The 27,852-nt window shown below is 46.5% G+C and overlaps 1 protein-coding gene across 1 annotated transcript in view; it reads right to left on the bottom strand.

Moving 5' to 3' along the window:
- Positions 1–27,852, bottom strand: part of IFT74 (intraflagellar transport 74) — a 291,121-nt gene that overhangs the window by 116,702 nt on the left and 146,567 nt on the right. The window contains exons 9-10 of the mRNA XM_030194172.1: positions 17,455–17,593; positions 14,881–14,943 (exon numbers count right to left, since the gene is read on the bottom strand). Coding sequence (XP_030050032.1) covers positions 14,881–14,943; positions 17,455–17,593 — 202 coding nt within the window. The remainder of the gene's footprint in view (positions 1–14,880; positions 14,944–17,454; positions 17,594–27,852) is intronic.

The raw sequence follows: 27,852 nt of genomic DNA, 5'->3' as shown, positions 1-27,852 counted from the left end.
GGAGGATCGGGAAGGGCCAGTGGGAGGGAACTGTTGAGCCTAACAAACTGCCATTGAGAGCTTATATGGAAATGAAACGTGGAGTGTGTGAAAGCATTGGGAATCTGTTCGAAAGGGGTGGAAGATCCACAATTCTTAAACTTGATGATGGTCCCTGTTGGTATGTCCATGTTAGTCTTAGTCCTATGGGTTGTGGCTGGGAGACTCAGGGCAATTGATGTTCTAGGCCTAGGCAACTTTACAAACCCTGTTAGAGTCAATGGCAAATCATCCAGCACTCAGATTAATATCGTGGAATGTATCGGGAATAACTTCCCCTGTCAAGCGAACTAAGATCCTCACTACACTTAAACATCATAAGAAATCAATTGCTTGTTTACAAGAGACAAAGCTATCAGACGTGGAGCACCAAAAATTAAACAGCAGTGGGTGGGAGAATCTTACTGTCCTCGTCAAGGCACAGAGGGGGAGTGGCCATTCTTCTTAAGCGTGGTCTCCCGTGCACATCACGTCTGGTAGAGAAGGACTCAGAGGTAGATATTTCTTAATTCATTTTAATTACATGGGTCAGGAGTTTTACATTTGTGCAATCTATGGCCCCAATATCTATGATGCCAATTTTTTTCATTCCCTAGTTAAGTTGGGACTGAGTTAGTGGAGCCCTGGGAAAAGGGAAGGGCCCCCACTACCTGTGTAAAATGCTAGACTTAGTAGACCCTTGGCGTCTCTTACATCCTACACAATGGGACTACACTCATCTTTCTAGAGTCCACCAGTCTTGGTCCCTCATAGACTATATCCTCATTGCCACCTCCTTATTCTCACAAGTAAAGTCAGCACAAGTGGGCCCCATGGTGGTTTCAGACTACACTCTAATCTGGGTAGACTTGGTGTTGGGGGGTAGCACTTGGGATCACGGTCGTTGGAGATTGCCTGCTTATATGACTGAGAATTCTGATTTTAAAAATTTTGTAGCTCAGAAATGGGCAAATTACTTAGAGACAAATCACAGCCACCAAGATACACTGACCCTGTTCTGGAAAACGTCTAAAGCGGTGATGCGCGGAGTAATAATTAGCTACATGAGTGCCCGAGCAAAAAGACTAGCCTAAGGCATTATCCTACTAGAACGTTGCTACAAACAAGCAAAGCAAGCACACCAAAACTATCCATCCAGGATCAACTAAGATCAAATGATAGCAAAACTGGCAGCCCTGAACTCGTTAATCCATGAGCGCACGAAAAAATCTCTCTCTTACCGGCGCTTCCAATATTTTAAGTATGGTAATAGGGCGGGGAAGCTACTGGCTAGGGTGGCAAAAACGTGGTCTCCACGAACTTTAATAGGCTCAGATGGAAAGCGGAGAACCAGTCCAACTGATATTTCTTCCAAATGTTCAAGACAGGTCAAACACAGATAGGACCAGCAGTGGTAGATTATTTGGAAGATTCGGGGATCCCCCAGATCCCATTAGAGGCACACGCCTAACTCAGTGCCCCTCTGCATGCCCAGAAAGTCCAACAAGTGATCTAATCCCTCCCTATGGGCACTAGTCCAGACTCCGATGGATTCTCTTCTGAATATTATAAGATGCTAAATCAACAGGTATGCGCCCCACTAACCATGTTTTATGAGGAGGTAGTAGAGAGGGAGGCCTTCCCACCACAGGCAAATGAGGCTCTTATCACCCTGGTACCCAAATCGGGAAAATCTCAAAACTCCCCAGAGGCTTTCCGGATAATCTCGTTACTTAATGTAGATGTAAAAATATTCGCGAAGATCTTAGCATCCAGACTGACTAAACATCCACCAAACATTGTGGGGGATCATCAGGTGGGCTTTGTTAAAGGTAGACACCTGGGACTGAACGTACGTAGAGCCCTCCTAGTGATGGCAGAAAGCCAAGTAATTCGCATGCCCCTGCTGTTTGAGGTATTGAGATATGTTGGCTTGGGGGGATGGTTTCTACAGGCATTCTACTCATTATATGCAGAACTGTCAGCCCGCATAACAGTGAATGATCTGTCGGCACCCTTCCCAATCGGTAGGGGCATTAGACAGGGCTGTCCCCTATCCCCACTACTATTTCTGTTGTACCTTGAGCCTTTTTTGTGCACTTTAATGAAAGATCCCGGGATCTCGGGCATGACCATGCCGGGGCTCTAGGTCAAAGCACTGATGATATTCTCCTCACACTCACAAATTCACAATATTCACTTTCCAATCTGCTGGAAGCGGTGGTGGAATTTGGTTACTATTTGGGCTTTCGTCTTAACCTGCAAAAATCAGTGGCACTTCCTACACAGTCCTCTATCCGTGATCAGTGGGAGGGAGAGTTCCCTATTAAGTGGGAGACCAATCGCATTAAATATTTGGGGATCTATATGTCAGTCTTAAGCCACTGTTGGTTTCCACAAAGACATCACTATCGATGTAGCAGAATCTCCCTTTTTCTCTGTGGGGTAGAGTCGCTTTATATAATACTAGTAAAAAAGGCCCGTTTCTGTATGAAATGAAACGGGCGCTAGCAAGGTTATCCCCCCCCTCCCTCGTTCTCTCCCTTTGTCCCCTCCAAGTCCCACGGCCCCCTTTCCTCCCCTCCGATTTCCTTTCCAGGCCGTCCTCCCTCCCCTCTCCCACTCCCCTGCAACTCACCACTTTGTCCATAAGTTTCCAGGTGTTCTCTACAGGCCTGATTGGGGGTGCTATTTTCTTTTTTGTTTTTACAGGTGGTGCATTCCTCCCCTCCGAGTTCCAGGCCTCCCTCCCTCTCTCTCTCTCCTTCCCTCTGTCCGTCCTCCGAGTTCCAGACCCCCCGCCCCACCTCCAAAATTGCCACCCCCCCTCTCAGTCTCACAGACACGTCCCTCCCCCACACTGGCCCCACCCATCCCCCTACGTGCATGTCACCCCCCCTCCAAAATTGCCAAACCCCCTCTGCTACCCTCCCCTCCCCCCTCTTACCGGGGTCCCGGTGGCAGCAGTAAAGAGTGAGCAGGCTCGGCCAGTCTGCTGCCTTCCCTTCTCTTCGCTCTGACTCTGGTCCCGCCCTCATTTCCTGCTTCCGCAAGGGCGGGACCAGAGTCAGAGCTGAGAGCGAAGAGAAGGGAAGGCAGCAGACTTGACGAGCCTGCTCGCTCTTCACTGCTGCCGCTGGGACCCTGGTAAGAGGGGGGGAGGGGAGGGTAGCAGAGGGGGGTGGGCGATTTTGGAGGGGGGGGCGACGTGCACGTAGGGACGTCTCTGCCCGCTCCCGCTGTTCTTCAACTGTCCGCTGTTCTTTTTGCCGGTCGCGCACTTCCCGCTCTCTCACTGGGATCGTAACCACCTCATGAGTCCTGACGTCAGGCAAGCAGGGTTCTAGTGCTGGCCAGTGAGGTCAGCAGGTGGTTACGATCCCAGTGAGACACATTCGAACGTTCAAGTAGCAAATTATTATATTAGATGATAATGGTGCCTAAATGGATATATGTAGTTCAGGTATTGTCCCTCTTTCTTACACATAAGGATGAAATGAGCCTCCATCGCCTATTGCGGCAGTTCCTATGGAATCGGCGCCAGGCACGAGTATCGGTGGCACAGAAACAGGGGCTCTTAGTGTTAAATTAATCTCTGTGGCTGGATGTATGAGGCACCTGTCAGACTGGTTCAGAGGCACATTGCGTTTGATGTTGGGAGCCACACACTTTAGTTATTGGCTACATGCGAGACCGGGCCAAGCCCAAACACCAGCACACCTGACTTTCCTTTTTTCTTCTTTGAGGAAAACATGGAGGTGGGTTTGCAAATATTATAAGGTTAATCAGCACTCCACTCCACTTTTGCCGCTTTCTGGTAATGCCGACTTCCTGATGGGAAGCTCATCGGCCGCTTTTGAACGACTGAGAAGTAAAGGCAAGTATTAACTGAAGAGGGTACTTTGAAATCCTCCACAGATCTGCAGGTCAGGGTCTCTCCACACAAGATTTCCTAACTTATTTTCAGTTAAGACATTATATAGGGTCTCTGCTGAGAGATTATCTCACTTTACGTGTATGGGAAAAACTTGTACAGATCTATGATCTGGAGGCTCAGTTGGCAGTACCCCTTAAATATTACCATACTGAGAGAGGATGCGCCAGAAGGCACATGGGTCTCTGTCGTAGAGATGGTCCTTAGAGTTGGAGTGCCATATCTGAGAAAGCTTTTGCCAGTGCAGACTTGTGGGAATTACAATACAAATTCATTATGCGCCTGTATATATCCCCACATAGAGCATTTAGAGCTACTATACAGCCCAGCGACGACTGCCCAAAGTGCTCTGGGGTGGGTGCCCATCTAGGGCATATGTTTTGGCACTGCCCTTCAGTACTAACATTCTGGACCCAGGTATGTTCCCATGTCTCTCGGATGTGGAATACCCCATGGAGGCGAGCCCCCACCCTTCTGTTTAATGTATTTATTATTCAAGGACCAGCCACAGCAGGCCTGAAAGATTTTCTAAAATGTGCAGTGATGATGGGAAAAAAACGATACTCAAGACATGGTTACAACCAGACAGTCCCTCTATCCAACTTTGGAGGTCACACATAATCACAATAAGTACTATGGAGCGTAAGACAGTGCTAGACCTTGCCTTACGTAATGGAGACAGATTTCTGCAGTGCTGGTCCCCTTTTTGTGACACCTTGACTCCACTTGCTCGTAGAAAAGTACTCAATGGCTAACTAGATATGAGATAGGCCTTATCTAGTGGAAAGGGGGGTGGGAGCCTGAAAGGGGGATTTATTGTAAATCGAAAATGGAGCAGACCAGAACTTGGACTTTAAGAATCAACGTTATTTGCACTGTTTAAAGTTGTCTGCATGATGGCTCAACTTATGTACAAGGCACATAATATGGGAAGTAAGGGAGAGGGCTACGGGAAAGTTAAAAATTAAGATGACAAACTGCACCCTTGTAAATGTGGCATTCTCTTTAATAACTTAAGTACATGGTAGATACCTGATTGTTTGTACCTGCACCGTTTCCTTTTGTACAACTTTGTCATCAATAAAACATATTTACAAAAAAAAAAAAAACAACAACAATCCATTATAGTAATACTGAATACCTGCCAAAGTAGTATTGGGAAGTACCTCAGAACTTACTAGCTGCCAAATCATCTGACCAATCTCAAATCAACACTGGGACATCCAACAACATAAGAACATAAGCAGTGCCAAACTGGGACAGACTGAAGGTTCATCAAGCCCAGTATCCTGTTTCCAACAGTGGCCAATCCAGTCACAAGTACCTGGCAAGATCCCAAAACAATAAAACAGATTTTATAATACTTATTGTAGAAATAAACAGTGGACTATCCCAAGTCCATTTTTAATAATGGTTTATGGGCTTTTCCATAAGTGAAGGAGTAGCCTAGTGGTTAGTGCAGCAGACTTTGATCCTAGGGAACTGGGTTCAATTCCCACTGCAGCTCCTTGTGACTTTGGGCAAGTCACTTAACCCTCCATTGCCCCAGATACAAATAAGTACCTGTATGTACTGTGTTCCTCTGATTCATCAACATTAAATACCATTTATGGCACTAGTATCTCCCCCACTGAACACTGAAGCAAAGAATTCATTTAATCTCTCCACCGTGGCCTATCTTCCCTGAGTTCCACCTTCACCCCTCTGTCATCTAGTGGTCCAACTGATTCTTTTACCAGCTTCTTGCTTCTAACATACCTAATAATTAAACCGGCAGTAGTAGTTTAGCATCAGAATGATTATGCAGAGGAAGTTCAGCAGCACTTAAACAATACATCTTGATACACTCCCCTTACAGAAGACCCTACAACTCGGTTGATTGGGAAGATTGCTTTGCTGGTAGACACAGCAGCGGGTCAAGGCCAACTCACTAAAGCAGAACAAAAATTTCTGAAAGTGAAGAACCCTAGGACCCCGAAATTTTACATGCTCACAAAAATTCACAAGACTCTCCAAAAACCCCCCTGGAAGACCCATTGTTTCCTTGAGAGGTACAGTTTTGGAACCACTTTCCAAATTTTTGGATCATATCTTAAAACCTTTGGTACTGCGTACTCAATCTTATCTGCAGGACACCATAGACTTTCTGGTCAAATTACGGACAGTCCAGAATTTGCCATCAAATAGCCTATTAGTAACTATGGATATTAAAACTCTGTGTACGAGCATTCCCCACACATCGGCTATTAATGAGGTGAAACAATATTTAACAAAAAGAACAAATGAACACCAGGTATCCAATCAATTTTTGGTTGATATTACCATCTTAATTTTGACCAAAAATTATTTCATTTTTGATGACAAATTTTACTTACAAAAACAAGGAGTTGCTATGGGCACTGCAGCTGCCCCCAGCACTGCCAACCCTTTTGTTGTAGAATTTGAGCGGCGTCATGTTTATCCATCCCATTGGATGGCTTCTATATCCAACTAGGTCAGATTCATTGATGACATCTTTTTTATCTGGTTAGATTCCCAAAAACAACTGAATCATTTCACGAACTGGATAAACACTTTAGACCCACATTTGCAGTTTATCTATACTTACAGTTATAACCAAATTTCTTTTCTGGATACCACAGTGTCTACAGAATCAGATCATCTAGTAACCACAGTACATAGAAAACAGACTGATAGGAATAACTATTTGCAATTTGACAGCTGTCATCCGCGAAGATTAAAGAAAGCAATTCCCATCGGGCAGTTCCTGCAAATCAGAAGAATTTGCAGAACCTTAGAAGAATTCCAGAAGCAGGCCCATACTTTAACCAAACGCTTTTTGGAAAAAGGCTACCCACTCCGAGCGGTTAAGCAGACTTATTATCGGGCTCGCTACGCTAATCCAGATCTGCTGTTAAAATATATTCATAAAGAACCACAAGACAGACAAATATGTGTTTTGTCTCATTCAGATAAATCAGCAAAAATAGGACAAAGTATTCACACTCATTGGCATGTGTTACAAATTCATAAAGTGTTTCAGTCCCATCCTTGTATAACTTTTTTGAGGGGTAAAAATCTCTCTATCATCTGGTATCTTCTATATTCTCTACCCAGTCTCAACAAGAACCCCACAAGTATGAGGGTTATAAACCTTGTGGACATTGTAAAGCTTGCCCTATGTCTCTAAGTCTGCAGATCTGGCAACATCTTAATACTTTGAAAACATACAGATTGTATGTGGATACTAATTGTTTATCTGCTAGGGTGGTATATGTGATTATATGCCCCTGTTTCAAAATCTATGTGGGATGAACGGGAAGACCTATCCACCAGTGGTTAAGTGAATATCGTAGCAGATTAAAGAACAAGGCTTTAACGGCTCCTATGGTGGCCCATTGTATAGAATAGGGTCACACCTTTGAGGATATGAAATGGTTTGTTATTGAACAAATTACTGCAAACTTTCAGAGAGACTGGGAGAATTATCTGTCTTTACGTGAACAATACTGTATTGAGTTATGCACAGTGATACCGGATGGACTGAATGACGGTATAGAATGGACTACAACTTCATGAATAAAAGTATGGGTGGAGTTTGCCTGGATTCTTAAGAATTGGGTGAAGTAACATAAAAGTGCAAATTCAAGTAACCCGTTTAGTGGGTTTGTTATTAAATTGAAGGTCACATGATTGTGTGGCTTATGACGTCCCTGAAGAAGAGCTTTGTCTTGAAACAGAAATTTCTGTAGGACGCATTGAATCCCCTCGGGAAGAAGCAGTGAAATTTACAACCCAGGTAAGTGGGTTCCTGTGGGGCATTTTCATTCCAGTGTTTTGGGAGTCAAAGTGGGTCTTGCTAACAGTCAAGACTGGGCTCCGTTTCAGTGACATTCAGTTTTTTCCCCAGGTGAACTTACAGCATACGGCATGTTTGGGGAGAACTCATAGGATGTTAAGATTGACATTTGATTTTCACTATTTAGGTTAAAGTATTCACTTTCTCTACATATAAAAAAAATTGGAGGTTGAATTTAGGAGGAGAATATATGATGTGTAGAGCTGTTCAGGTGAGACGCTTTTTAGAGGTGTGACTCATTGATAAGTTGATCGGCTGGAATCACAGCCTATGCTGAATCCTCCTTTAACCTTCAACAAATAAAGTAATATATATATTAAACTCAAGAGGAATATATCGTTTTTTTATGGGTTCTCCCCAGACATCCTGTTTACACCCGTTTTTTCACCAGTATATCTAGGGATTGACTATATATTAGTAGTTTCGATTTTTTTGTCTCTCCCTCGGGGATTGTTTGACAGGAGGTAGAATACAGGCAAATTCCATAGCTGCAACATACCTTGTGTGGTGATGTCACTTAATTTTTCAATGTTCTCTGTCTCCATCTGGCAGACAGGGGACATAACTCACTCGAATTTCAGAATACCTTGACATACACAGCGAATGCTACATACCTGTAGAAGGTATTCTCCGAGGACAGCAGGCTGATTGTTCTCACTGATGGGTGACGTCCACGGCAGCCCCTCCAATCGGAAACTTCACTAGCAAAGTCCTTTGCTAGCCCTCGCGCGCACCGCGCATGCGCGGCCGTCTTCCCGCCCGAAACCGGCTCGAGCCGGCCAGTCCAGTATGTAGCAAGACAATACACTTCAAGGGAAGACACAACTCCAAAGGGGAGGCGGGCGGGTTTGTGAGAACAATCAGCCTGCTGTCCTCGGAGAATACCTTCTACAGGTATGTAGCATTCGCTTTCTCCGAGGACAAGCAGGCTGCTTGTTCTCACTGATGGGGTATCCCTAGCCCCCAGGCTCACTCAAAACAACAACATTGGTCAATTGGGCCTCGCAACGGCGAGGACATAACTGAGATTGACCTAAAAAATTTACCAACTAACTGAGAGTGTAGCCTGGAACAGAACAAACAGGGCCCTCGGGGGGTGGAGTTGGATCCTAAAGCCCAAACAGGTTCTGAAGAACTGACTGCCCGAACCGACTGTCACGTCGGGTATCCTGCTGCAGGCAGTAATGAGATGTGAATGTGTGGACAGATGACCACGTCGCAGCTTTGCAAATTTCCTCCATGGTGGCTGACTTCAAGTGGGCTACCGACGCTGCCATGGCTCTAACATTATGAGCCGTGACATGACCCTCAAGAGCCAGCCCAGCCTGGGCGTAAGTGAAGGAAATGCAATCTGCTAGCCAATTGGATATGGTGCGTTTCCCTACAGCCACTCCCCTCTTGTTGGGATCAAAAGAAACAAACAATTGGGCGGACTGTCTGTGGGGCTGTGTCCGCTCCAGATAGAAGGCCAATGCTCTCTTGCAGTCCAATGTGTGCAGCTGACGTTCAGCAGGGCAGGAATGAGGACGGGGAAAGAATGTTGGCAAGACAATTGACTGGTTCAGATGGAACTCCGACACAACCTTTGGCAGAAACTTAGGGTGAGTGCGGAGGACTACTCTGTTGTGATGAAATTTGGTGTAAGGGGCCTGGGCTACCAGGGCCTGAAGCTCACTGACTCTACGAGCCGAGGTAACTGCCACCAAGAAAATGACCTTCCAGGTCAAGTACTTCGGATGGCAGGAATTCAGTGGCTCGAAAGGAGGTTTCATCAGCTGGGTGAGAACGACATTGAGATCCCATGACACTGTAGGAGGCTTGACAGGGGGCTTTGACAAAAGCAAACCTCTCATGAAGCGAACAACTAAAGGCTGTCCTGAGATCGGCTTACCTTCCACTTGGTAATGGTATGCACTGATTGCACTAAGGTGAACCCTTACGGAGTTGGTCTTCAGACCAGACTCAGACAAGTGGAGAAGGTATTCAAGCAGGGTCTGTGTAGGACAAGAGCGAGGATCTAGGGCCTTGCTGTCACACCAGACGGCAAACCTCCTCCAATGAAAGAAGTAACTTCTCTTAGTGGAGTCTTTCCTGGAAGCAAGCAAGATGCGGGAGACACCCTCTGGCAGACCCAAAGAGGCAAAGTCTACGCCCTCAACATCCAGGCCGTGAGAGCCAGGGACTGGAGGTTGGGATGCAGCAGAGCCCCTTCGTCCTGCGTGATGAGGGTCGGAAAACACTCCAATCTCCACGGTTCTTCGGAGGATAACTCCAGAAGAAGAGGGAACCAGATCTGACGCGGCCAAAAGGGAGCAATCAGAATCATGGTGCCTCGGTCTTGCTTGAGTTTCAACAAAGTCTTCCCCACCAGAGGAATGGGAGGATAAGCATACAGCAGACCTTCCCCCCAATCCAGGAGGAAGGCATCCGACGCCAGTCTGCCGTGGGCCTGAAGCCTGGAACAGAACTGAGGGACCTTGTGGTTCACCTGAGATGCGAAGAGATCCACCAGGGGGGTGCCCCACGCCTGGAAGATCTGTCGCACCACACGGGAATTGAGCGACCACTCGTGAGGTTGCATAATCCTGCTCAACCTGTCGGCCAGACTGTTGTTTACGCCTGCCAGATATGTGGCTTGGAGCACCATGCCTTGACGGCGAGCCCAGAGCCACATGCTGACGGCTTCCTGACACAGGGGGCGAGATCCGGTGCCCCCCTGCTTGTTGACATAGTACATGGCAACCTGATTGTCTGTCTGAATTTGGATAATTTGGTGGGACAGCCGATCTCTGAAAGCCTTCAGAGCGTTCCAGATCGCTCGCAACTCCAGAAGATTGATCTGTAGATCGCTTTCTTGGAGGGACCACCTTCCTTGGGTGTGAAGCCCATCGACATGAGCTCCCCATCCCAGGAGAGACGCATCCGTGGTCAGCACTTTTTGAGGCTGAGGAATTTGGAAGGGACGTCCCAGAGTCAAATTGGAGCAAATCGTCCACCAATACAGGGATTCGAGAAAACTCGTGGACAGGTGGATCACGTCCTCTAGACCCCCGGCGGCCTGATACCACTGGGAGGCTAGGGTCCATTGAGCAGATCTCATGTGAAGGCGGGCCATGGGAGTCACATGAACTGTGGAAGCCATGTGGCCCAGCAATCTCAACATCTGCCGAGCTGTGATCTGCTGGGACGCTCGTACCCGCGAGACGAGGGACAACAAGTTGTTGGCCCTCGCCTCTGGGAGATAGGCGCGAGCCGTCCGAGAATCCAGCAGGGCTCCGATGAATTCGAGTTTCTGCACTGGGAGAAGATGGGACTTTGGGTAATTTATCACAAACCCCAGTAGCTCCAGGAGGCGAATAGTCATCTGCATGGACTGCAGGGCTCCTGCCTCGGATGTGTTCTTCACCAGCCAATCGTCGAGATATGGGAACACGTGCACCCCCAGCCTGCGAAGCGCCGCTGCTACCACAGCTAGGCACTTTGTGAACACCCTGGGCGCAGAGGCGAGCCCAAAGGGTAGCACACAGTACTGGAAGTGGCGTGCGCCCAGCTGAAATCGCAGATACTGTCTGTGAGCTGGCAGTATCGGGATGTGTGTGTAGGCATCCTTCAAGTCCAGAGAGCATAGCCAATCGTTTTGCTGAATCATGGGGAGAAGGGTGCCCAGGGAAAGCATCCTGAACTTTTCTTTTACGAGATATTTGTTCAGGGCCCTTAGGTCTAGGATGGGACGCATCCCCCCTGTTTTCTTTTCCACAAGGAAGTACCTGGAATAGAACCCCAGCCCTTCTTGCCCGGATGGCACGGGCTCGACCGCATTGGCGCTGAGAAGGGCGGAGAGTTCCTCTGCAAGTACCTGCTTGTGCTGGAAGCTGTAGGACTGAGCTCCCGGTGGACAATTTGGAGGTTGAGAGGCCAAATTGAGGGTGTATCCTTGCCGGACTATTTGGAGAACCCACTGATCGGAGGTTATAAGAGGCCACCTTTGGTGAAAAGCTTTCAACCTCCCTCCGACAGGCAGGTCGCCCGGCACTGACACTTGGATGTCGGCTATGCTCTGCTGGAGCCAGTCAAAAGCTCGCCCCTTGCTTTTGCTGGGGAGCCGCGGGGCCTTGCTGATTCGCACGCTGCTGACGAGAGCGAGCGCGCTGGGGCTTAGCCTGGGCCGCAGGCTGTCGGGAAGGAGGATTGTACCTACGCTTGCCAGAAGTATAGGGAACAGTCTTCCTTCCCCCGAAAAATCGTCTACCTGTAGAGGTAGAAGCTGAAGGCTGCCGGCGGGCGAACTTGTCGAATGCGGTGTCCCGCTGGTGGAGAGACTCTACCACCTGCTCGACCTTTTCGCCAAAAATGTTATCCGCACGGCAAGGCAAGTCCGTAATCCGCTGCTGGATTCTATTCTCCAGGTCGGCGGCACGCAGCCATGAGAGCCTGCGCATCACCACACCTTGAGCAGCGGCCCTGGACGCAACATCAAAAGTGTCATAAACTCCTCTGGCCAGGAATTTTCTGCACGCCTTCAGCTGCCTGACCACCTCCTGAAAAGGCTTGGCTTGCTCAGGGGGAAGAGCATCAACCAAGCCCGCCAACTGCCGCACATTATTCCGCATGTGTATGCTCGTGTAGAGCTGGTAAGACTGGATCTTGGACACGAGCATAGAGGAATGGTAGGCCTTCCTCCCAAAGGAGTCTAAGGTTCTAGCGTCCTTGCCCGGGGGCGCCGAAGCATGTTCCCTAGAACTCTTAGCCTTCTTTAGGGCCAAATCCACAACTCCAGAGTCATGAGGCAACTGAGTGCGCATCAGCTCTGGGTCCCCATGGATCCGGTACTGGGACTCGATCTTCTTGGGAATGTGGGGATTAGTTAATGGCTTGGTCCAGTTCGCAAGCAATGTCTTCTTCAGGACATGGTGCAAGGGAACAGTGGACGCTTCCTTAGGTGGAGAAGGATAGTCCAGGAGCTCAAACATTTCAGCCCTGGGCTCGTCCTCCACAACCACCGGGAAGGGGATGGCCGTAGACATCTCCCGGACAAAGGAGGCAAAAGACAGACTCTCGGGAGGAGAAAGCTGTCTCTCAGGAGAGGGAGTGGGATCAGACGGAAGACCCCCAGACTCCTCGTCAGAGAAATATCTGGGATCTTCCTCTTCCTCCCACGAGGCCTCACCCTCGGTGTCAGACACAAGTTCACGGACCTGTGTCTGCAACCTCGCCCTGCTCGACTCCGTGGAACCCCGTCCACGATGGGGGCGTCGAGAGGTAGACTCCCTCGCCCGCATCGGCGAAGCTCCCTCCGCCGACGTAGTCGGGGAGCCTTCCTGGGAGGTGGCCGCGGTCGGTACCGCACGCGGTACCGACGTCGGGGACCTCAACCTGGGCGATGGGCCAGCCGGCGCCACGCTCGACGGTACCGGTGGCGCAAGCACCGCCGGTACCGGAGGGGTAGGGCGCAACAGCTCTCCCAGAATCTCTGGGAGAACGGCCCGGAGGCTCTCGTTTAGAGCGGCTGCAGAGAAAGGCTGAGAGGTCGATGCAGGCGTCGACGTCAGTACCTGTTCCGGGCGTGGAGGCTGTTCCGGGCTGTCCAGAGCGGAGCGCATCGACACCTCCTGAACAGAGGGTGAGCGGTCCTCTCGGTGCCGATGCCTGCTGGGTGCCGAATCCCTCGGCGACCCAGAGCTCTCGGTGCCGACACGGGGAGGAGACCGGTGTCGATGCTTCTTCGATTTCTTCCGAAGCATGTCACCGGAGCTCCCGGCACCGACGAGGAGGACGTCGAATCCATCCGTCGCTTCCTCGGGGCCGAGACTGAAGAAGGTCGATCTCGGGGGGGCTGTACCGCAGGAGCCCTCAGGGTAGGCGGAGACCCACCCGAGGGCTCACCGCCACCAGCAGGGGAATGGACAGCCCTCACCTGCACTCCACCCGATGCACCACCGTCCGACGACATCAGCAGACGAGGTCCTGGTACCACCGACGTCGATGCAGCTATCCGATGTCTCGGCGCCGATGCAGAGGCCCGATGCCTCGATGCACTCGATGCAGGGGCGGCCGAGGAAGATGGTCTGGACGCTGACGACGTCGATGCACTCGAAGATCCCGGTGCCGATGCCGACGAAGAGCCCGAGAACAACACGTTCCACTGGGCTAGTCTCGCTACCTGAGTCCGCCTTTGAAGCAGGGAACACAGACTGCAGTTCTGAGGGCGGTGCTCGGCCCCCAGACACTGAAGACACGAAGAGTGTCGATCAGTGAGCGAGATAACCCGGGCGCACTGGGTGCACTTCTTGAAGCCGCTGGAAGGCTTCGATGTCATGGGCGGAAAAATCACGCCGGCGAAATCAAAAGCCGAAATGGCGAAATTTGAAGCACCAAATTTAGAGGGAGAAAAAATCTCGACCGAGGCCGAAAAGAGGCCTACCCCGACGACGAAAGAAAACTTACCGGGGCAAAAAAGCTGGAAGTACGGGGAGGATTTACACGAAACCCGGCGGGGGGTTTCCGGAGCACTTCCCGACTAGGACAAAGCTTTCCCGAAGGAAAAAAAACACGTTCAAAACAAATTGGACGCGCGAGGTCGACTTTCCGGGGCTCGACACGGCGAAAACACGACCGTACCGAGTGCGGACAAAAGAAGACTGGCCGGCTCGAGCCGGTTTCGGGCGGGAAGACGGCCGCGCATGCGCGGTGCGCGCGGGCGCGCGAGGGCTAGCAAAGGACTTTGCTAGTGAAGTTTCCGATTGGAGGGGCTGCCGTGGACGTCACCCATCAGTGAGAACAAGCAGCCTGCTTGTCCTCGGAGAATATTACTTACAGAGATTTTATAAGCTGTTTAACGTCCTCCACAAAAATCATTCCTCTAGTTCACAAATTTCCAAGGGGGCAACATTTATACATAGTAATAAAAACTCTGTGGATAGCATAAATAAGTTTCTCATCTGTCAGGACAACAAAACATTCAAAAACAATATTTCTACATATTTGGTTATCTACACTGCTTAGAAAGTTTTCAAACTTTAGTAATACAACTTAATAATTTGTACACCAACCATGTTACACCAATACTTACAGCTTCTAGGGTTTCCTTCCTTGAATTTAGAGAATCTAACTCTTGCTGATACACCTCCAATTCCTAGAATAAAACATAAAATCATGAGGTGCTAAAATCTGACCTTAGAAATATTTAGCATGCTTCTATAGGAAACAGGAACACACCTTTCCATAAAAAAATGAAATTGAAAGACAAGGGATCATGATATAAAACTGAGGGGAGGGAGGCTCCAGGTACATATAAAGAAATACTTGTTTATGCATAGTGTGGTGGATGACTGAAGCATCCTCCCAGAACTGGTGGTAAAAATCAGTTTTGTGATAAACTCAAGAATGGTTAAGATACAGAGGGCAATAATAAGGGCAAAGGCACGGTGGTGCGGGTTGAGGGTAGGAGACTGGGTACAAGAAATGTGCATATTTGGTAGACAGGGGAAGACCTAGATGTATAAGGAAAAACAGTTACCAGTCTATCCTGAATACGTTTTCCTTTATATTGCAAAAAAGGAATATGTATTCAGGACAGACTAGTATCTGTTTTTCTTATACAACTCACGCTTCATTGCTAGTGTCACTACTTTATAAATATTGGGATGTGTTAAAGATCTATCACTGTTTTCAGGACACTCCCCTCACAGCTTATTAGAGGGGTCAGACTATTGGAGAAATACTAACATACAAAAGGATTGAGTATCCCTTGCAAAAATAACCCTATTAGGGGCCACATGCCTGGTGGTACTTGCCAATGGTGTGATAAAGCTAATACGGGTTGTGATAAATAAGAGGCTGTCCCAGCCGGGGCAGGCCACGAGATGGCGCTGTTCCCCTAAAAATGTCCAGGATGTCCGGGGTAGGCCACTAGAGGGCGCTAGGAGAATAGGTGGAGGTCGCTAGGACCAGGGAGAGCCCTGGGAGGTCCACAGGTGTAGGAGGTTATGGGCTGGGTCCTGTGTAGCTATTAACCACTTTATACCCCACCTGAGATGGGAAAGAAAAGGGAAGAGAGCTGGTAGCTGAAGAAAGAGAATCCCCATGGAAAGAACTGGCTAAACCCTATGGACTTGTGGTGGACTGTGTGCTCAAGGAAGAAAAACAGGCTGGGGTAAGAAGTCCCTAAAGCATTAGTATTGGACTGTGTAGCCTCAGTACTTAGAGGAACTGTGTGTTCAAAGAAAGGACTGGGTGTCCAAGGACGGAAGGACTGGGTGTCCAAAGAAGAAGTAGGGCTGTGTGTCCCAGTACTGAGAAGCAGGCTGCAAAGCCTGGGGTTAGAAGTCCCCAGAGTATTGAGGTTAATGCTGAGCCCAGGAATCTGTGTGGGGAGGCTCAGTGTGAAGGGTGACCTGGTTCTCCAGAGGCAAAATTAAACAGGTCTTACCAACAACATATTCAGGCAATTCTTTATTCCAGCCCCTGGGCACAGTTCTAGCTTAAATACTTTATACATTTACATATCTTCTCACTGAGCCCCCCACACAGATTCCTGGGCTCAGCATTAACCTCAATACTTTGGGGACTTCTAACCCCAGGCTTTGCAGCCTGCTTCTCAGTACTGGGACACACAGACCTACTTCTTCTTTGGACACCCAGTCCTTCCTTCCTTTAGACTTACAGTCCTTTCTTTGAACACACAGTTCCTCTAAGTACTGAGGCTACACAGTCCAACACTAATGCTTTAGGGACTTCTTACCCCAGCCTGTTTTTCTTCCTTGAGCACACAGTCCACCACAAGTCCATAGGGTTTAGCCAGTTCTTTCCAGGGGGGTTCTCTTCTTCTGCTGCCAGCTCACTTCTCTTCCTTTCACCCTCACAACTCAGGTGGGGTATAAAGTGGTTAATTAGCTACACAGGACCCAGCCCATAACCTCCTACACCTGTGGACCTCCCAGGGCTCTCCCCGGTCCTAGCGACCTCCACCTATTCTCCTAGCGCCCTCTAGTGGCCTACCCCGGACATCCTGGATATTGTTAGGGGAACAGCGCCATCTAGTGGCTTGCCCCGGCTAGGACAGCCTCTTATTTATCACAGGGTCTAAGTTGGGAACCATCTGCTTATGGCAAGAAAATTTTCTCACGGGATAGTACTAATTGTGAATCAAGTAATGTAGTATATGCCATACAATATCCTTGTCAACAGATTTATGTTGGTAGGACTTTGAGACCGGTGAGGCAGAGACTATCTGAACACAAATCTAGGATAACTTGGAGCAATAGACAGGCACCAGTGGTATTTCATTGGTTGGATAAGAACCATACTTTTGTTGATATCCTGTGATGGGTTCTAGAACAGATTCATTTAGGAGATGAAGGGGGTCTGTCCCAGTATGGCGATGCTCATGTCTTTCCCATCTATCACGATGGAATCAAACTTCACATCAAAGAATCTCAATTAGCAATAGTCTGTCATGCTTCCTGAAGCTCTTACAAAAAATTATTAGTGAGCGCATTCTAAAAAAAAAAAAAAATTAGTTCAGTTTTGGTGCATAGGTCCCCATACCTCTTTGTATTTTTTTTCTGCCATCTATAATTCTGTTTAGGAATCACAGTAATTTTTTCTTATAAATTCAACTATGATAGCACTTGGGAAAAACAACCTGCAGCAATTTTTCATTTGTTGCCTTCATCTGCAAATATCTGGTTTGCTTTTCCTGAGACATATTTTTAATGATGCCATCTGCTGCTTGTTTCTCTCGTTCAATATCTTCTTCCACAGCTCGAATTAGGTCTTCTTTCCTGCAACATAATGAATAGATAAGGTAGACAAAATAAGCAAGCACAAAACCACAAAAGGAACTAGCCATTCCAACATATTGTGGGCATTCTATTATGCATTAGGAAACAGCATAAAAAATTATTAATCTTAAAAAAGTACAAGAACAATAGGAACAAAAATTTTGCATAGAAAACTTACACTGCTTTATACTGCTTATTATGAAACAGCTATGATATCACAAAGACTGCCAGCAAAAGCTAAGACCACAATTAAATGAATACAAAAACAATACGTAGAAACAAGAAAGAATAATGAGGGGCCTACTTACTAAGCTGTGATAGTAGGAGGTAATTGTATAAGACGCAAGCACTTTTAGGAACAAAGAACACATGCAATCGAGGACTATTTTAGTCATTAACACACACGCGTAAACAACCTCTTATAAAATCCCAACTAATGTAGAAGTTGTGTTCAGGGCCACATTAACGTCCTGTGGAACCCTGGGAAAACTTCTGTGGATAAGCCTTCCAAAGTCCAGCATCCATTTGCCCAGAGCATCTGCCCAAGCAGTACCCCCTCCCCCAGCCAAGCAACATAGCTTACCTCCCATACCAGCCACGTCACTTTCTAAGGAAAAAAGCAGCATATTGGCACAGAACCACTGATGGCCCCACCCGTTCCAAAATGACTTCCAGTTTCTGAAAGGAAAGACCAGCTCTGCACCATTATGCTGTTTTGTTTTGGAGGTTTTTTTTAAACTCTGGAAGCAGCTAGACTGGGGGAGGGAAGGGGAAGGAAAGAAAGGGAAGGACTATACTGGACCGGAATGGGCCATGTGTGGGCAGCACCACTTTTACTTATAGGCACCCTGTTAAGCTGAACCTAGAGCAGCTGCCTCCTTTTCCATAGGTAAAAGCGGCCCTGTGTTCATAATTCGATAGAGCCTCTCTGACGACAAGAATGCGCAGGGGTGGAGTTTGGTCAAAATGTGGGTGCAGCTCTCAAATGCACACAAACTATAAAATAATATAATTTACACATCTTCCTAATATCTAGGTGCTAGAATTTACACTAGCGCTAGAGCTGGTGGTAAGCAATAATGCCTTTTTATGTAAGGCATATTTTTGGCTACTTGCACCTTCTTTTATTTATAAAACAGATTTACAATATGTGCCTCAAAAGTTTTACTAGGCACACTATTATAAAACTGTCCTCATAAAGCAGGATTTACCCTATGTTAATGGCACATTAACTGTTTGTGCATACTAGGTGACAATTCTTCCTTCCAGGGGGTCCTTTTGCTAAGGTGCACCAAAAAGTGGCCTGCGCTGGTGTAGACATGTGTATTGGACATGCTCAGGTTCATTTTTCAGCGAACCTGCATAAAAGGCCTTCTTTCTTTTGGCCAAAAATGGACGTGCAGCAAAATGAAAATTGGTGCACGTCCATTTTGGGCCCGAGAACTTTCCGTCACCCACTAACTTAGGGTAAGGTCTCACACATTAACCAGGTAGTAATCAGCAGTGTGTGTGCAATGTCGATTACTGCCTGGTTAGCACCGCGCATTGGAAAATTTTCGGCATGCCTACTGGACACACGTACAAAATGAAATTACCACCCGGGTCACGCAGTAGCCGGGTGATAGTTTCAAATTGGTGTGTGCTGGGCACGCGTAGGTGCCTACGCAGCTAGTAAAAGGGCCCCTAGGTGTCCCAGTGCTATGCAGTAAGAGCCTATTCTACAACAGCATTTGGGTACCCATATTCTAACAGAACACTAGTATAACCTTGTATCAGTGCTCCTTATATTTACTGTATTCTGAAAGTTGAGAGCATTAAGTACTACTACTACTTATCATTTCTATAGCGCTACTAGACATACGCAGCGCTGAACACTTGAACATGAAGAGACAGTCCCTGCTCGACAGAGCTTACAATCTAATTAGGACAGACAAACAGCACAAACAAGAGATAAGGGAATATTAAGGTGAGGATGATAAAATAAGGGTTCTGAACAAGTGAATAAGGGTTAGGAGTTAAATCAGAATCAAAAAGGTGGGCTTTTAGCTTAGATTTGAAGACGGCCAGAGATGGAGCTTGAAGTACCAGCTCAGGAAGTCTATTCCAGGCATATGGTGCAGTTAGCGGTGGAGGAGAAGGGTGCAGATAAGAGAGATTTACCCAGTGAACGGAGTTCCCGGGGAGGAATGTAGGGAGAGATGAGAATGGAGAGGTACTGAGGAGCTGCAGAGTGAAAGCACTTATAGGTCAATAAGAGGAGTTTGAACTGTATGCGGAAACGGATAGGAAGCCAGTGAAGTGACTTGAGGAGAGGGCTAATATGAGCATAACGACCCTGGCGGAATATTAGTCGTGCAGCAGAATTTTGAACAGATTGAAGAGGAGAGAGATGGCTAAGTGGGAGACCTGTGAGAAGCAAGTTGCAATAGTCTAAGCGAGAGGTGATAAGAGCGTGGATGAGGGTTCTGGTAGTGTGCTCAGAAAGGAAAGGGTGAATTTTGCTGATATTATAGAGAAAGAAACGACAGGTTTTAGCAGTCTGTTGAATATGTGCAAAGAAGGAGAGGGAGGAGTCGAAGATGACCCCAAAGTTATGAGCTGATGAGACAGGAAGGATGAGAGTGTTATCCACAGAAATAGAGAATGGGGGAGGAGGAGAGGTTGGTTTAGGGGGAAAGATAAGAAGCTCAGTCTTGGTCATGTTTAGTTTCAGATGGCGCTGAGACATCCAGGCAGCAATGTCAGACAGGCAGGCTGATACTTTGGCCTGGGTTTCAGCTGAGATTTCTGGTGTGGAGAGGTAGATCTGGGAGTCATCAGCGTAAAGATGATACTGAAAACCATGGGATGAGATCAGAGTACCATGGGAAGAAGTATAGATGGAGAAGAGAAGAGGTCTCAGGACAGATCCTTGAGGTACACCAACTGACAGTGGGATAGAAGTAGAAGAGGATCCACTAGAGTATACACTAAAGGTACGCTGGGAGAGATAAGAAGAAAACCAGGAAAGAACAGAGCTGTGATCAACAGCGTCAAAAGCAGCAGATAGATCGAGAAGGATGAGGATGGAATAGAGACCTTTGGATCTGGCTAGGAACAGATCACTGGAGACTTTAGCAAGTGTTGTTTCAGTTGAATGAAGGGGGCGAAAGCCAGATTAAAGTGGATGAAGAATAGCTTGAGATGAAAGAAAGTCAAGGCAACGGCAGTGAACAGCACGTTCAAGTATCTTGGATAGGAACGGGAGGAGGGAGATGGGGCGATAGTTGGAGGGACAGGTAGGGTCCAATGAAGGTTTTTTAAGGAGTGGTGTGACTACGGCATTTTTGAAGGCATCAGGAACAGTCGCAGTGGACAATGAAAGATTGAGGAAATGACAGATAAACGGGATGACAGTAGGAGAGATAGTGTTAGGTAGATGGGTGGGAATAGGATCAGAGGAACAGGTAAGTTAGTTTCGAGGAGGAAAGAAGATGTGTAGTTTCCTCTTCAGTGATTTCAGAAAAGGAAGAAAAGGAGGCAGGGGTTGGAGGGTTGAGAGAATGGACTAAGGGAAGGAGAGGTGGAGGTGACCTGGTTGAGAATTCAAGTTTAATCTTGTGAACCTTATCATGAAAGAACTCAGCCAGAGTCTGGGGGGAAAGTGAAGGCACTTTGAGGAGAGAGTTCAGTGTGGCAAAGAGACGACTAGGGTTTGAGCCAAGAGAATTAGTCAACTGGATGTAATAGTCCTGTTTGGCAAGTAAAAGAGCAGACTGGAAGGAGGTCAGCAAGAATTTGAAATGTATGAAGTCAGCATGGGCACGGGATTTCAGCCAAAGGTGTTCGGCAGAGCGGGCACAGGAACATAGGTAGTGGATTCTAGAGGTCAGCCAAGGTTGGGGTTTGGTACGTTTTACAGAATGGGGAATGAGAGGAGCGAGAGTATCCAGAGCAGAGGAGAGAATAGTATTATAGGAAGAGACAGCCTCATTGACAGACTTGGATAACATAGTGGTAGAGAAGAGATTTGAAACATTGGAGGACAGAGTAGAAGGGTCAATAGCCTGAAGATTCCTAAATGTATTGGTTAAGATTGGACGGGACTGGAGAGGAGGGTGTTTAAGGGTGAAAGTTATCAGATGATGGTCAGAGAGGGGAAGAGTTGAGGCACAGAAACTGGAGAGTGAGCAGTTAGAGGAGAGGATAAGATCAAGACAGTGGCTGTTCTGGTTAGTGGGGGCAGTGGAGCACAGTTGAAGATTGAAAGAGGATGTTAAAGCAAGAAACTGCGAAGCATAAGAGTCAGAGGGATCATTAGCATGAATGTTAAAATCCCCAAGAATGAGGGAAGGAGATGAAGGTTCAAGAAAGAAGGAAAGCCAAGCATCAAAGTCAGTGAGAAAAGAAGAAAGGGACTTATCAGGGGGTCGATAAATGACTGCTACTTGGATAGGCAGAGGAGCAAATAGACGGATGGAGTGGACTTCGAAGGAAGAAAAACAGTGAGATTGAGGTAGAAGAACAGGCTGAAATCTACAAGAGGGTGAAAGTAGTAGCCCAACACCACCTCCGCGGCCAACTGGGCGAGGAGTATGGAAGAAAAGATAACCTCCATGGCATAGGGCTGCAACTGAAGCAGAGTCTTCAGGGTAGAGCCAAGTTTCAGTTAGGTCAAGCAGATGGAGAGTACGAGAGATAAAGAGGTCGTGGATATAGGACAGTTTGTTACAGACAGAGCGGGCATTCCACAGAGCGCAAGAGAAAGGCAGGGAAGGAGGGGGGAGGAGAGGAATAGAAATTAGATTGGAGATATCACGGTGTGACCTGCACAAATAGGATGAGAGCTGATGTGGAGGACCAGGATTGGGATTAATGTCCCCAGTGGAGAGCAGGAGAAGGAGTAAGAGAGTACGGAGAAGAGTAGGAGAGGTACGACGAAGGCGACGAAGACAAGATGTACTCAGATAGAAAGGAGATGGATGAAAAGAAGGAAGAAAATGTTTAAGGTTGAGAGCTGAGAAAAAGGAAGAGGAAAAAAGACATGGTGAGATGATGAATACAGATGGTGGACAATGTGTTCCTGCGGTGTACAGTGGTTTAAGATGGAGAAACAAATTAGGAAGGGACAGTGCCAAGAAGAAAAAAATGTACAGGAGCCATAAGTAGTAACTGGGAGAAAAATAGATGTAAAGTGAAAAATGCCCCACCCATGCTCATCTTATGTTTCACTCATGTGAGCGCCCTCTTGTATTTATGTGTCAGACCACTTACGCCCTTAAAAACAGAACTTAGTCGTTTAGCTGTCAGTTGCGCATGTGCTGGTTTTCTGCACATTAATGCATGCAAGTGGTGCATAACCATAACGCCCTGTGATAGGTAGAAATGGGCAGAGACTGTACCTTGCACGTAATGAGGAAGTCACTGCCATGCGTTAATTGCAAACATGGCAGATAACACAGTGCAATTAGCTACATCTCTAGAGGTGTAGCTAAATGTGTTTTACATTATCTCGTGCAGTGATCACGTGGAAACAAATTTAGCTCTGTATAAGCCGCTAGCAGTGGCAGCCCTCTCTAAAATCCTTGGAACGCCCCCAATGGTTAATATAGAGGCTCTGCACCTTAGTAAATAGGCCCCTGAATGCAATTAATCTTTCATATGGTTTGAATTCCAGTTTTCATTTACTACTCTTCCTTGTCCCAGAAAAAAAAGTATTAAAATAAAATCAACTGTCAAAGTAACAAAAAGTTTTGAGATTTCTCTTAACAAAAGTTTTGAAACCCAAGTGCTTGACAAACAAACAAAAAAAAATCTACTGCATTTTTTTCAATTCTTTCCAACTCAATGGAATGCTGGAAAGAAATTATAAATAAGGGGTTGAACAAACGTTTGTCTGTCTCAGTACTAAATAACTCTGGGCTGTCTGGTAAGGTTTGTCTATTTGTGGATGATACCAACAGAGTAGACACCTCAGATGGTGTGGATAACAGGAGGGCGGACTTAGCGAATCTAGAGGAATGGTCTGGAATTTGGCAGCTTAGATTTAATGCTAAAAAATGCAGGGTCATGCATTTGGGCTGCAAAATCCTGAGGGAATGGTACAGTTTAGGGGGTGAAGAACTTTTGTGCATGAAAGAGGAGAAGGACTTGCGTGTGATCACATGTGATGATCTTAAGGTCGCCAAACAAGTACAAAAGGCAATGATGAAAGCTAGAAGAATGCTTGAGTGCACAGGGAGAGAAAAGGCCAGTCGGAAAAAGCAAGTATAAGACTTTGTTGAGACTTTATTTAGAATACTGTGTACAATTATGGAGACTGCACCTTCAAAAAGATATAAACAGGATAGAGTCTGTCCAGAGGGCAGCTACTAAAATGGTCAGTGGTCTTCATCATAAAGCATATGGGGACAGACAAGATCTCCATATGTGTACTTAGGAAGAAAGGCGGGAGATATCATAGAGACATTTAAATATCTCCGGCATAAATGCACAGTGTAACAAAGCTAGCACTTGGGGCCCCACAGAGAAGCAGCTAATCCCCAAACTACGGTTTCCAGAAGCCCTTACAAGCAAGAGAGAGGAGGGTAGCCCCAAAAGGGTGGAACGGATTTCCAACCCCAGCAGAGGGAGCAGTGACTCAATGCTAGGGGAGCCAGTTACTCCCTTCCCCACTAGAGGGAGAAGGGGAGGTGAAGCTCAGTCCCTTAGCTGCATCGCCAGTATATAATTCCCTCCAGCTGTGAGAGGAGAGAGAGATTTCCAGAGGGAGAAGAAACTGATTGAGAGAGAAGCTGCCTTGGAGTAGGTGGAGGACGGAAAGGGCCTGCCATTGGAGCTCACTGGGGGGGGGGGGGGGGGGGGGGAGTAAGCTGCCATGGAGTGTGAGAATGTAGATGTAACCCTGATCAGTACATGAAGGCAGTGTGAGAGGCCACAGGGGTGTGGTGCTGTGAGGCAGGAGGAAAGCTAGGCCCCTAGTGACTAACTGTGTAGCTTGTTACTGGTTTCTATATATAGGGCCTCCTAGTGGTGAGAAAGCATGACAACACCTGTTGCTTTGGTACAGAAGCACTATAGTTTTAAAATATAAAATACATCCTGTCAGATCTGTTGACAATGATATCTTATGGTTTCATATATTATTACATTTGGTTTCATGTTTATTTTTCTTTCCAAACCAATGAAATATTTGAGTACCAATCCATTCTAGCTGCACTCCCATTAAAGATACACACACAGACAACAAGATGCACATCCACAAAGGCAACATCGATACAAACACACATATCATTCATCAAGCCATATCTCATAAAAATATAGCAGAATTAGAAAAGGTCCAAAGAAGAGAAACCAAAATGATAGAGGGGATGGAACTGTTCCCATATGAGGAAAGGCTAAAGAGATTAGGGTTCTTCAGAATGGAAAAGAGATGGCTGAAGGGGATATGATTGAGGTCTACAAAATCTCAAGTGGTGAGGAGCGGGTGGAGGTGAATTGAATTTTCACTCATTCATAAAATACAAAGACCAAGAGATACCCAATGAAATTGCATGGAAATACTTTTGAAACAAATAGGAGGAAATATTTTTTTACTCAAAGAATAGTTGAGCTCTGGAACTCATTGCCGGAGGTAATGGCAGTTAGCGTATCTGGGTTTAAAAAAGATTTGGAAAAATCCATAGTCTGTTATTGAGATGGACATGGGGGAAGTCTCTGCTTGCCCTGGGATTGGTAGCATGGAATGGTTCTACTAATTGGGTTTCTGTCAGGTACTTGTGACTTGGATTGGCCACTGCTAGAAGCAGGATACTGGACTAAATGGACCATTGGTCTGCTCAGTATGACTATTCTTATGTTCTTAAGCCATCTACTGTTATTTGTGCCTATATCCTCCATTGCCAGCTCCATATTTTATGCTTTCTACCTTGAATATCATGTGTGTGGAATTCCCGGATTAACATAATTAGCCACTTCTTCTGGCCATATTCAATTTTTGCATACTGTGAGTGTATATGAGAGCTCTGGTTATCCTTATACTCACTCCCTCATTGGGTTACCTTAACAAGGCCAGACCAGGGAGCCCTAGCCAGGAGGGCGGGGTCCCAACCAGGAAATATAAAAGCCTGGGAGGCCCAGAGGAAGGGGAAAAAAACTCTAGGATGGACCCTGAGATTGCAAAGAAATGCTGAGAAAGAGTTTTGATACCTTATTGCCTGTAAAGTAGGACAGATTTTCTTATATCATTAAAGGAGACTACTATGGAGAAATTCAATGCTATTCAGCCTGCAAGGCAGAGCAGGCCTCTCTTACCTTTGGACTAAAGTTCTTTGTGTTCAACCCTTAATTATCTGATAAAGCTTTAGCTGCATTTAACCTGTGAACTGCCTGCTTACTTTGTGGGTGAACCTTGGGGCCTATAGGTAAGCAGGCAGTTCACAGGTTAAATTCTCAGGGGTAATTCTCAGGGGTTGCCTTTAAATTCTAAATCCTGCTTCTTCCTATCTCAGACTTGTTGATATCAACTATGTTTATTACAACAGATCTCCTACAGTTTCTTATTTGTATCTTTTCAGTATATCTTGTCCAGATTATATACTTTATGGAACATGGACTCTCTCAAGCACATATAGAGACTGCTGTATATGATAAGTAATGTTATTTATTTACAAGTGTTTATATTCTGCTTTTTCAAAAATTAATTTGTTCAAAACCAGAAAGTAATACACGTGCATTCCTAACAGTTAACACAGACGCTATTCTGAAGTCAAATGTAATATAGCTACCTATGAATTCTCTAACAAATAAAACCTCAAATCAAAAACCTGGCATGTTAAAGAAATTAAAATTTGAGTATCAAAAGAAAATACTTTAATTCATAGGAAATTTGAAACTCTTGAAAATATATCTAGATCTAAAAATCTCAGATTTATTATTTTTCCAAAGCAAAAAGGAGTATCACCAAGAGACATAATGGAAAGGTATCTTACAGATATTACATTCCATTACAACAATTAGGAAGGAAGAACAGACTGAATTATCTTTGGAATTATTTGATAGTTTGAACAGTTCTGGTATTAATTCTAGGCATTTAAATTGCAATATTCAAGGTACTAGTTTGATTGTGGTTACTGCAGAAACTTCTTTCAAAATATGATTTGGAACAGGTTTTTCTTTTTATACATCAACATTTAGGAAGGAACTTAGGGCGTGTGCGGAGGACTACTCTGTCATGATGAAACTTAGTATAGGGTGCATGCACCACCAAGGACTGAAGCTCACTGACCCTACGAGCTGAAGTAACAGCCACCATGAAAATGACCTTCCAGGTCAAGTACTTCAGATGCCAGGAATTCAGTGGCTCAAAAGGAGCTCTCATCAGCTGGGTAGTACGACGTTGAGATCCCATGACACTGGTGGAGATTTGACAGGGGGCTTTGACAAAAGCAAAACTCTCATGTAGCGAACAACTAAAGGCTGTCCAGAGATAGGCTTACCCTCTACACGGCGATGATAGCCACTAATCACACTAAGATGAACCCTTACTAAGTTGGTTTTGAGGACAGACTCTGATAAGTGTAGAAGGTATTCAAGCAGGGTCTGTGTAGGACAAGAAAGAAGATCTAGGGCCTTGCTGTCACACCAGACGGCAAACCTCCTCCATTTGAAAGAGTAACACCTCTTGGTGGAATCTTTCCTGGAAGCAAGCAAGACTTGTGAGACCCCCTCTGAAAGACCCAAGGAGGCGAATTCTATGTTCTCAACATTCAGGCCGTGAGAGCCAGAGACTGGAGGTTAGGATGTAGAAGCGACCCCTCATTCTGGGTGATGAGGGTCAGAAAACAGTCCAATCTCCAACGGTTCCTTGGAGGACAACTCCAGAAGAAGAGGGAACCAAATCTGACGGGGCCAAGCGGGCGCAATCAGAATCATGGTTCCGTGGCCTTGTTTGAGTTTCAGCAAAGTCTTCCCTACTACAGGTATGGGAGGATACGCATACAGAAGGCCTGTTCCCCAATGTAGGAGAAAGGCATCTGACGCTAGTCTGTCATGGGCCTGAAGCCTGGAACAGAACTGAGGGACCTTGTGATTGATCTGAGTGGCAAAAAGATCCACCGAGGGGGTGCCCCACGTTCGGAAGATCTTGCGGACCACATCCATGTTCAGTGACCACTCGTGAGGTTGCATTATCCTGCTCAACCTGTCGGCCAGACTGTTGTTTACGCTTGCCAGATAAGTGGCTTGCAGAAACATGCCATGTTGGTGTGCCCAAAACCACA

The sequence above is a fragment of the Microcaecilia unicolor genome, chromosome 2 (genome assembly GCF_901765095.1).
Source record: "Microcaecilia unicolor chromosome 2, aMicUni1.1, whole genome shotgun sequence".
Taxonomy (NCBI): domain Eukaryota; kingdom Metazoa; phylum Chordata; class Amphibia; order Gymnophiona; family Siphonopidae; genus Microcaecilia; species Microcaecilia unicolor.
This window is presented reverse-complemented; position numbering and strand designations above follow the sequence as displayed.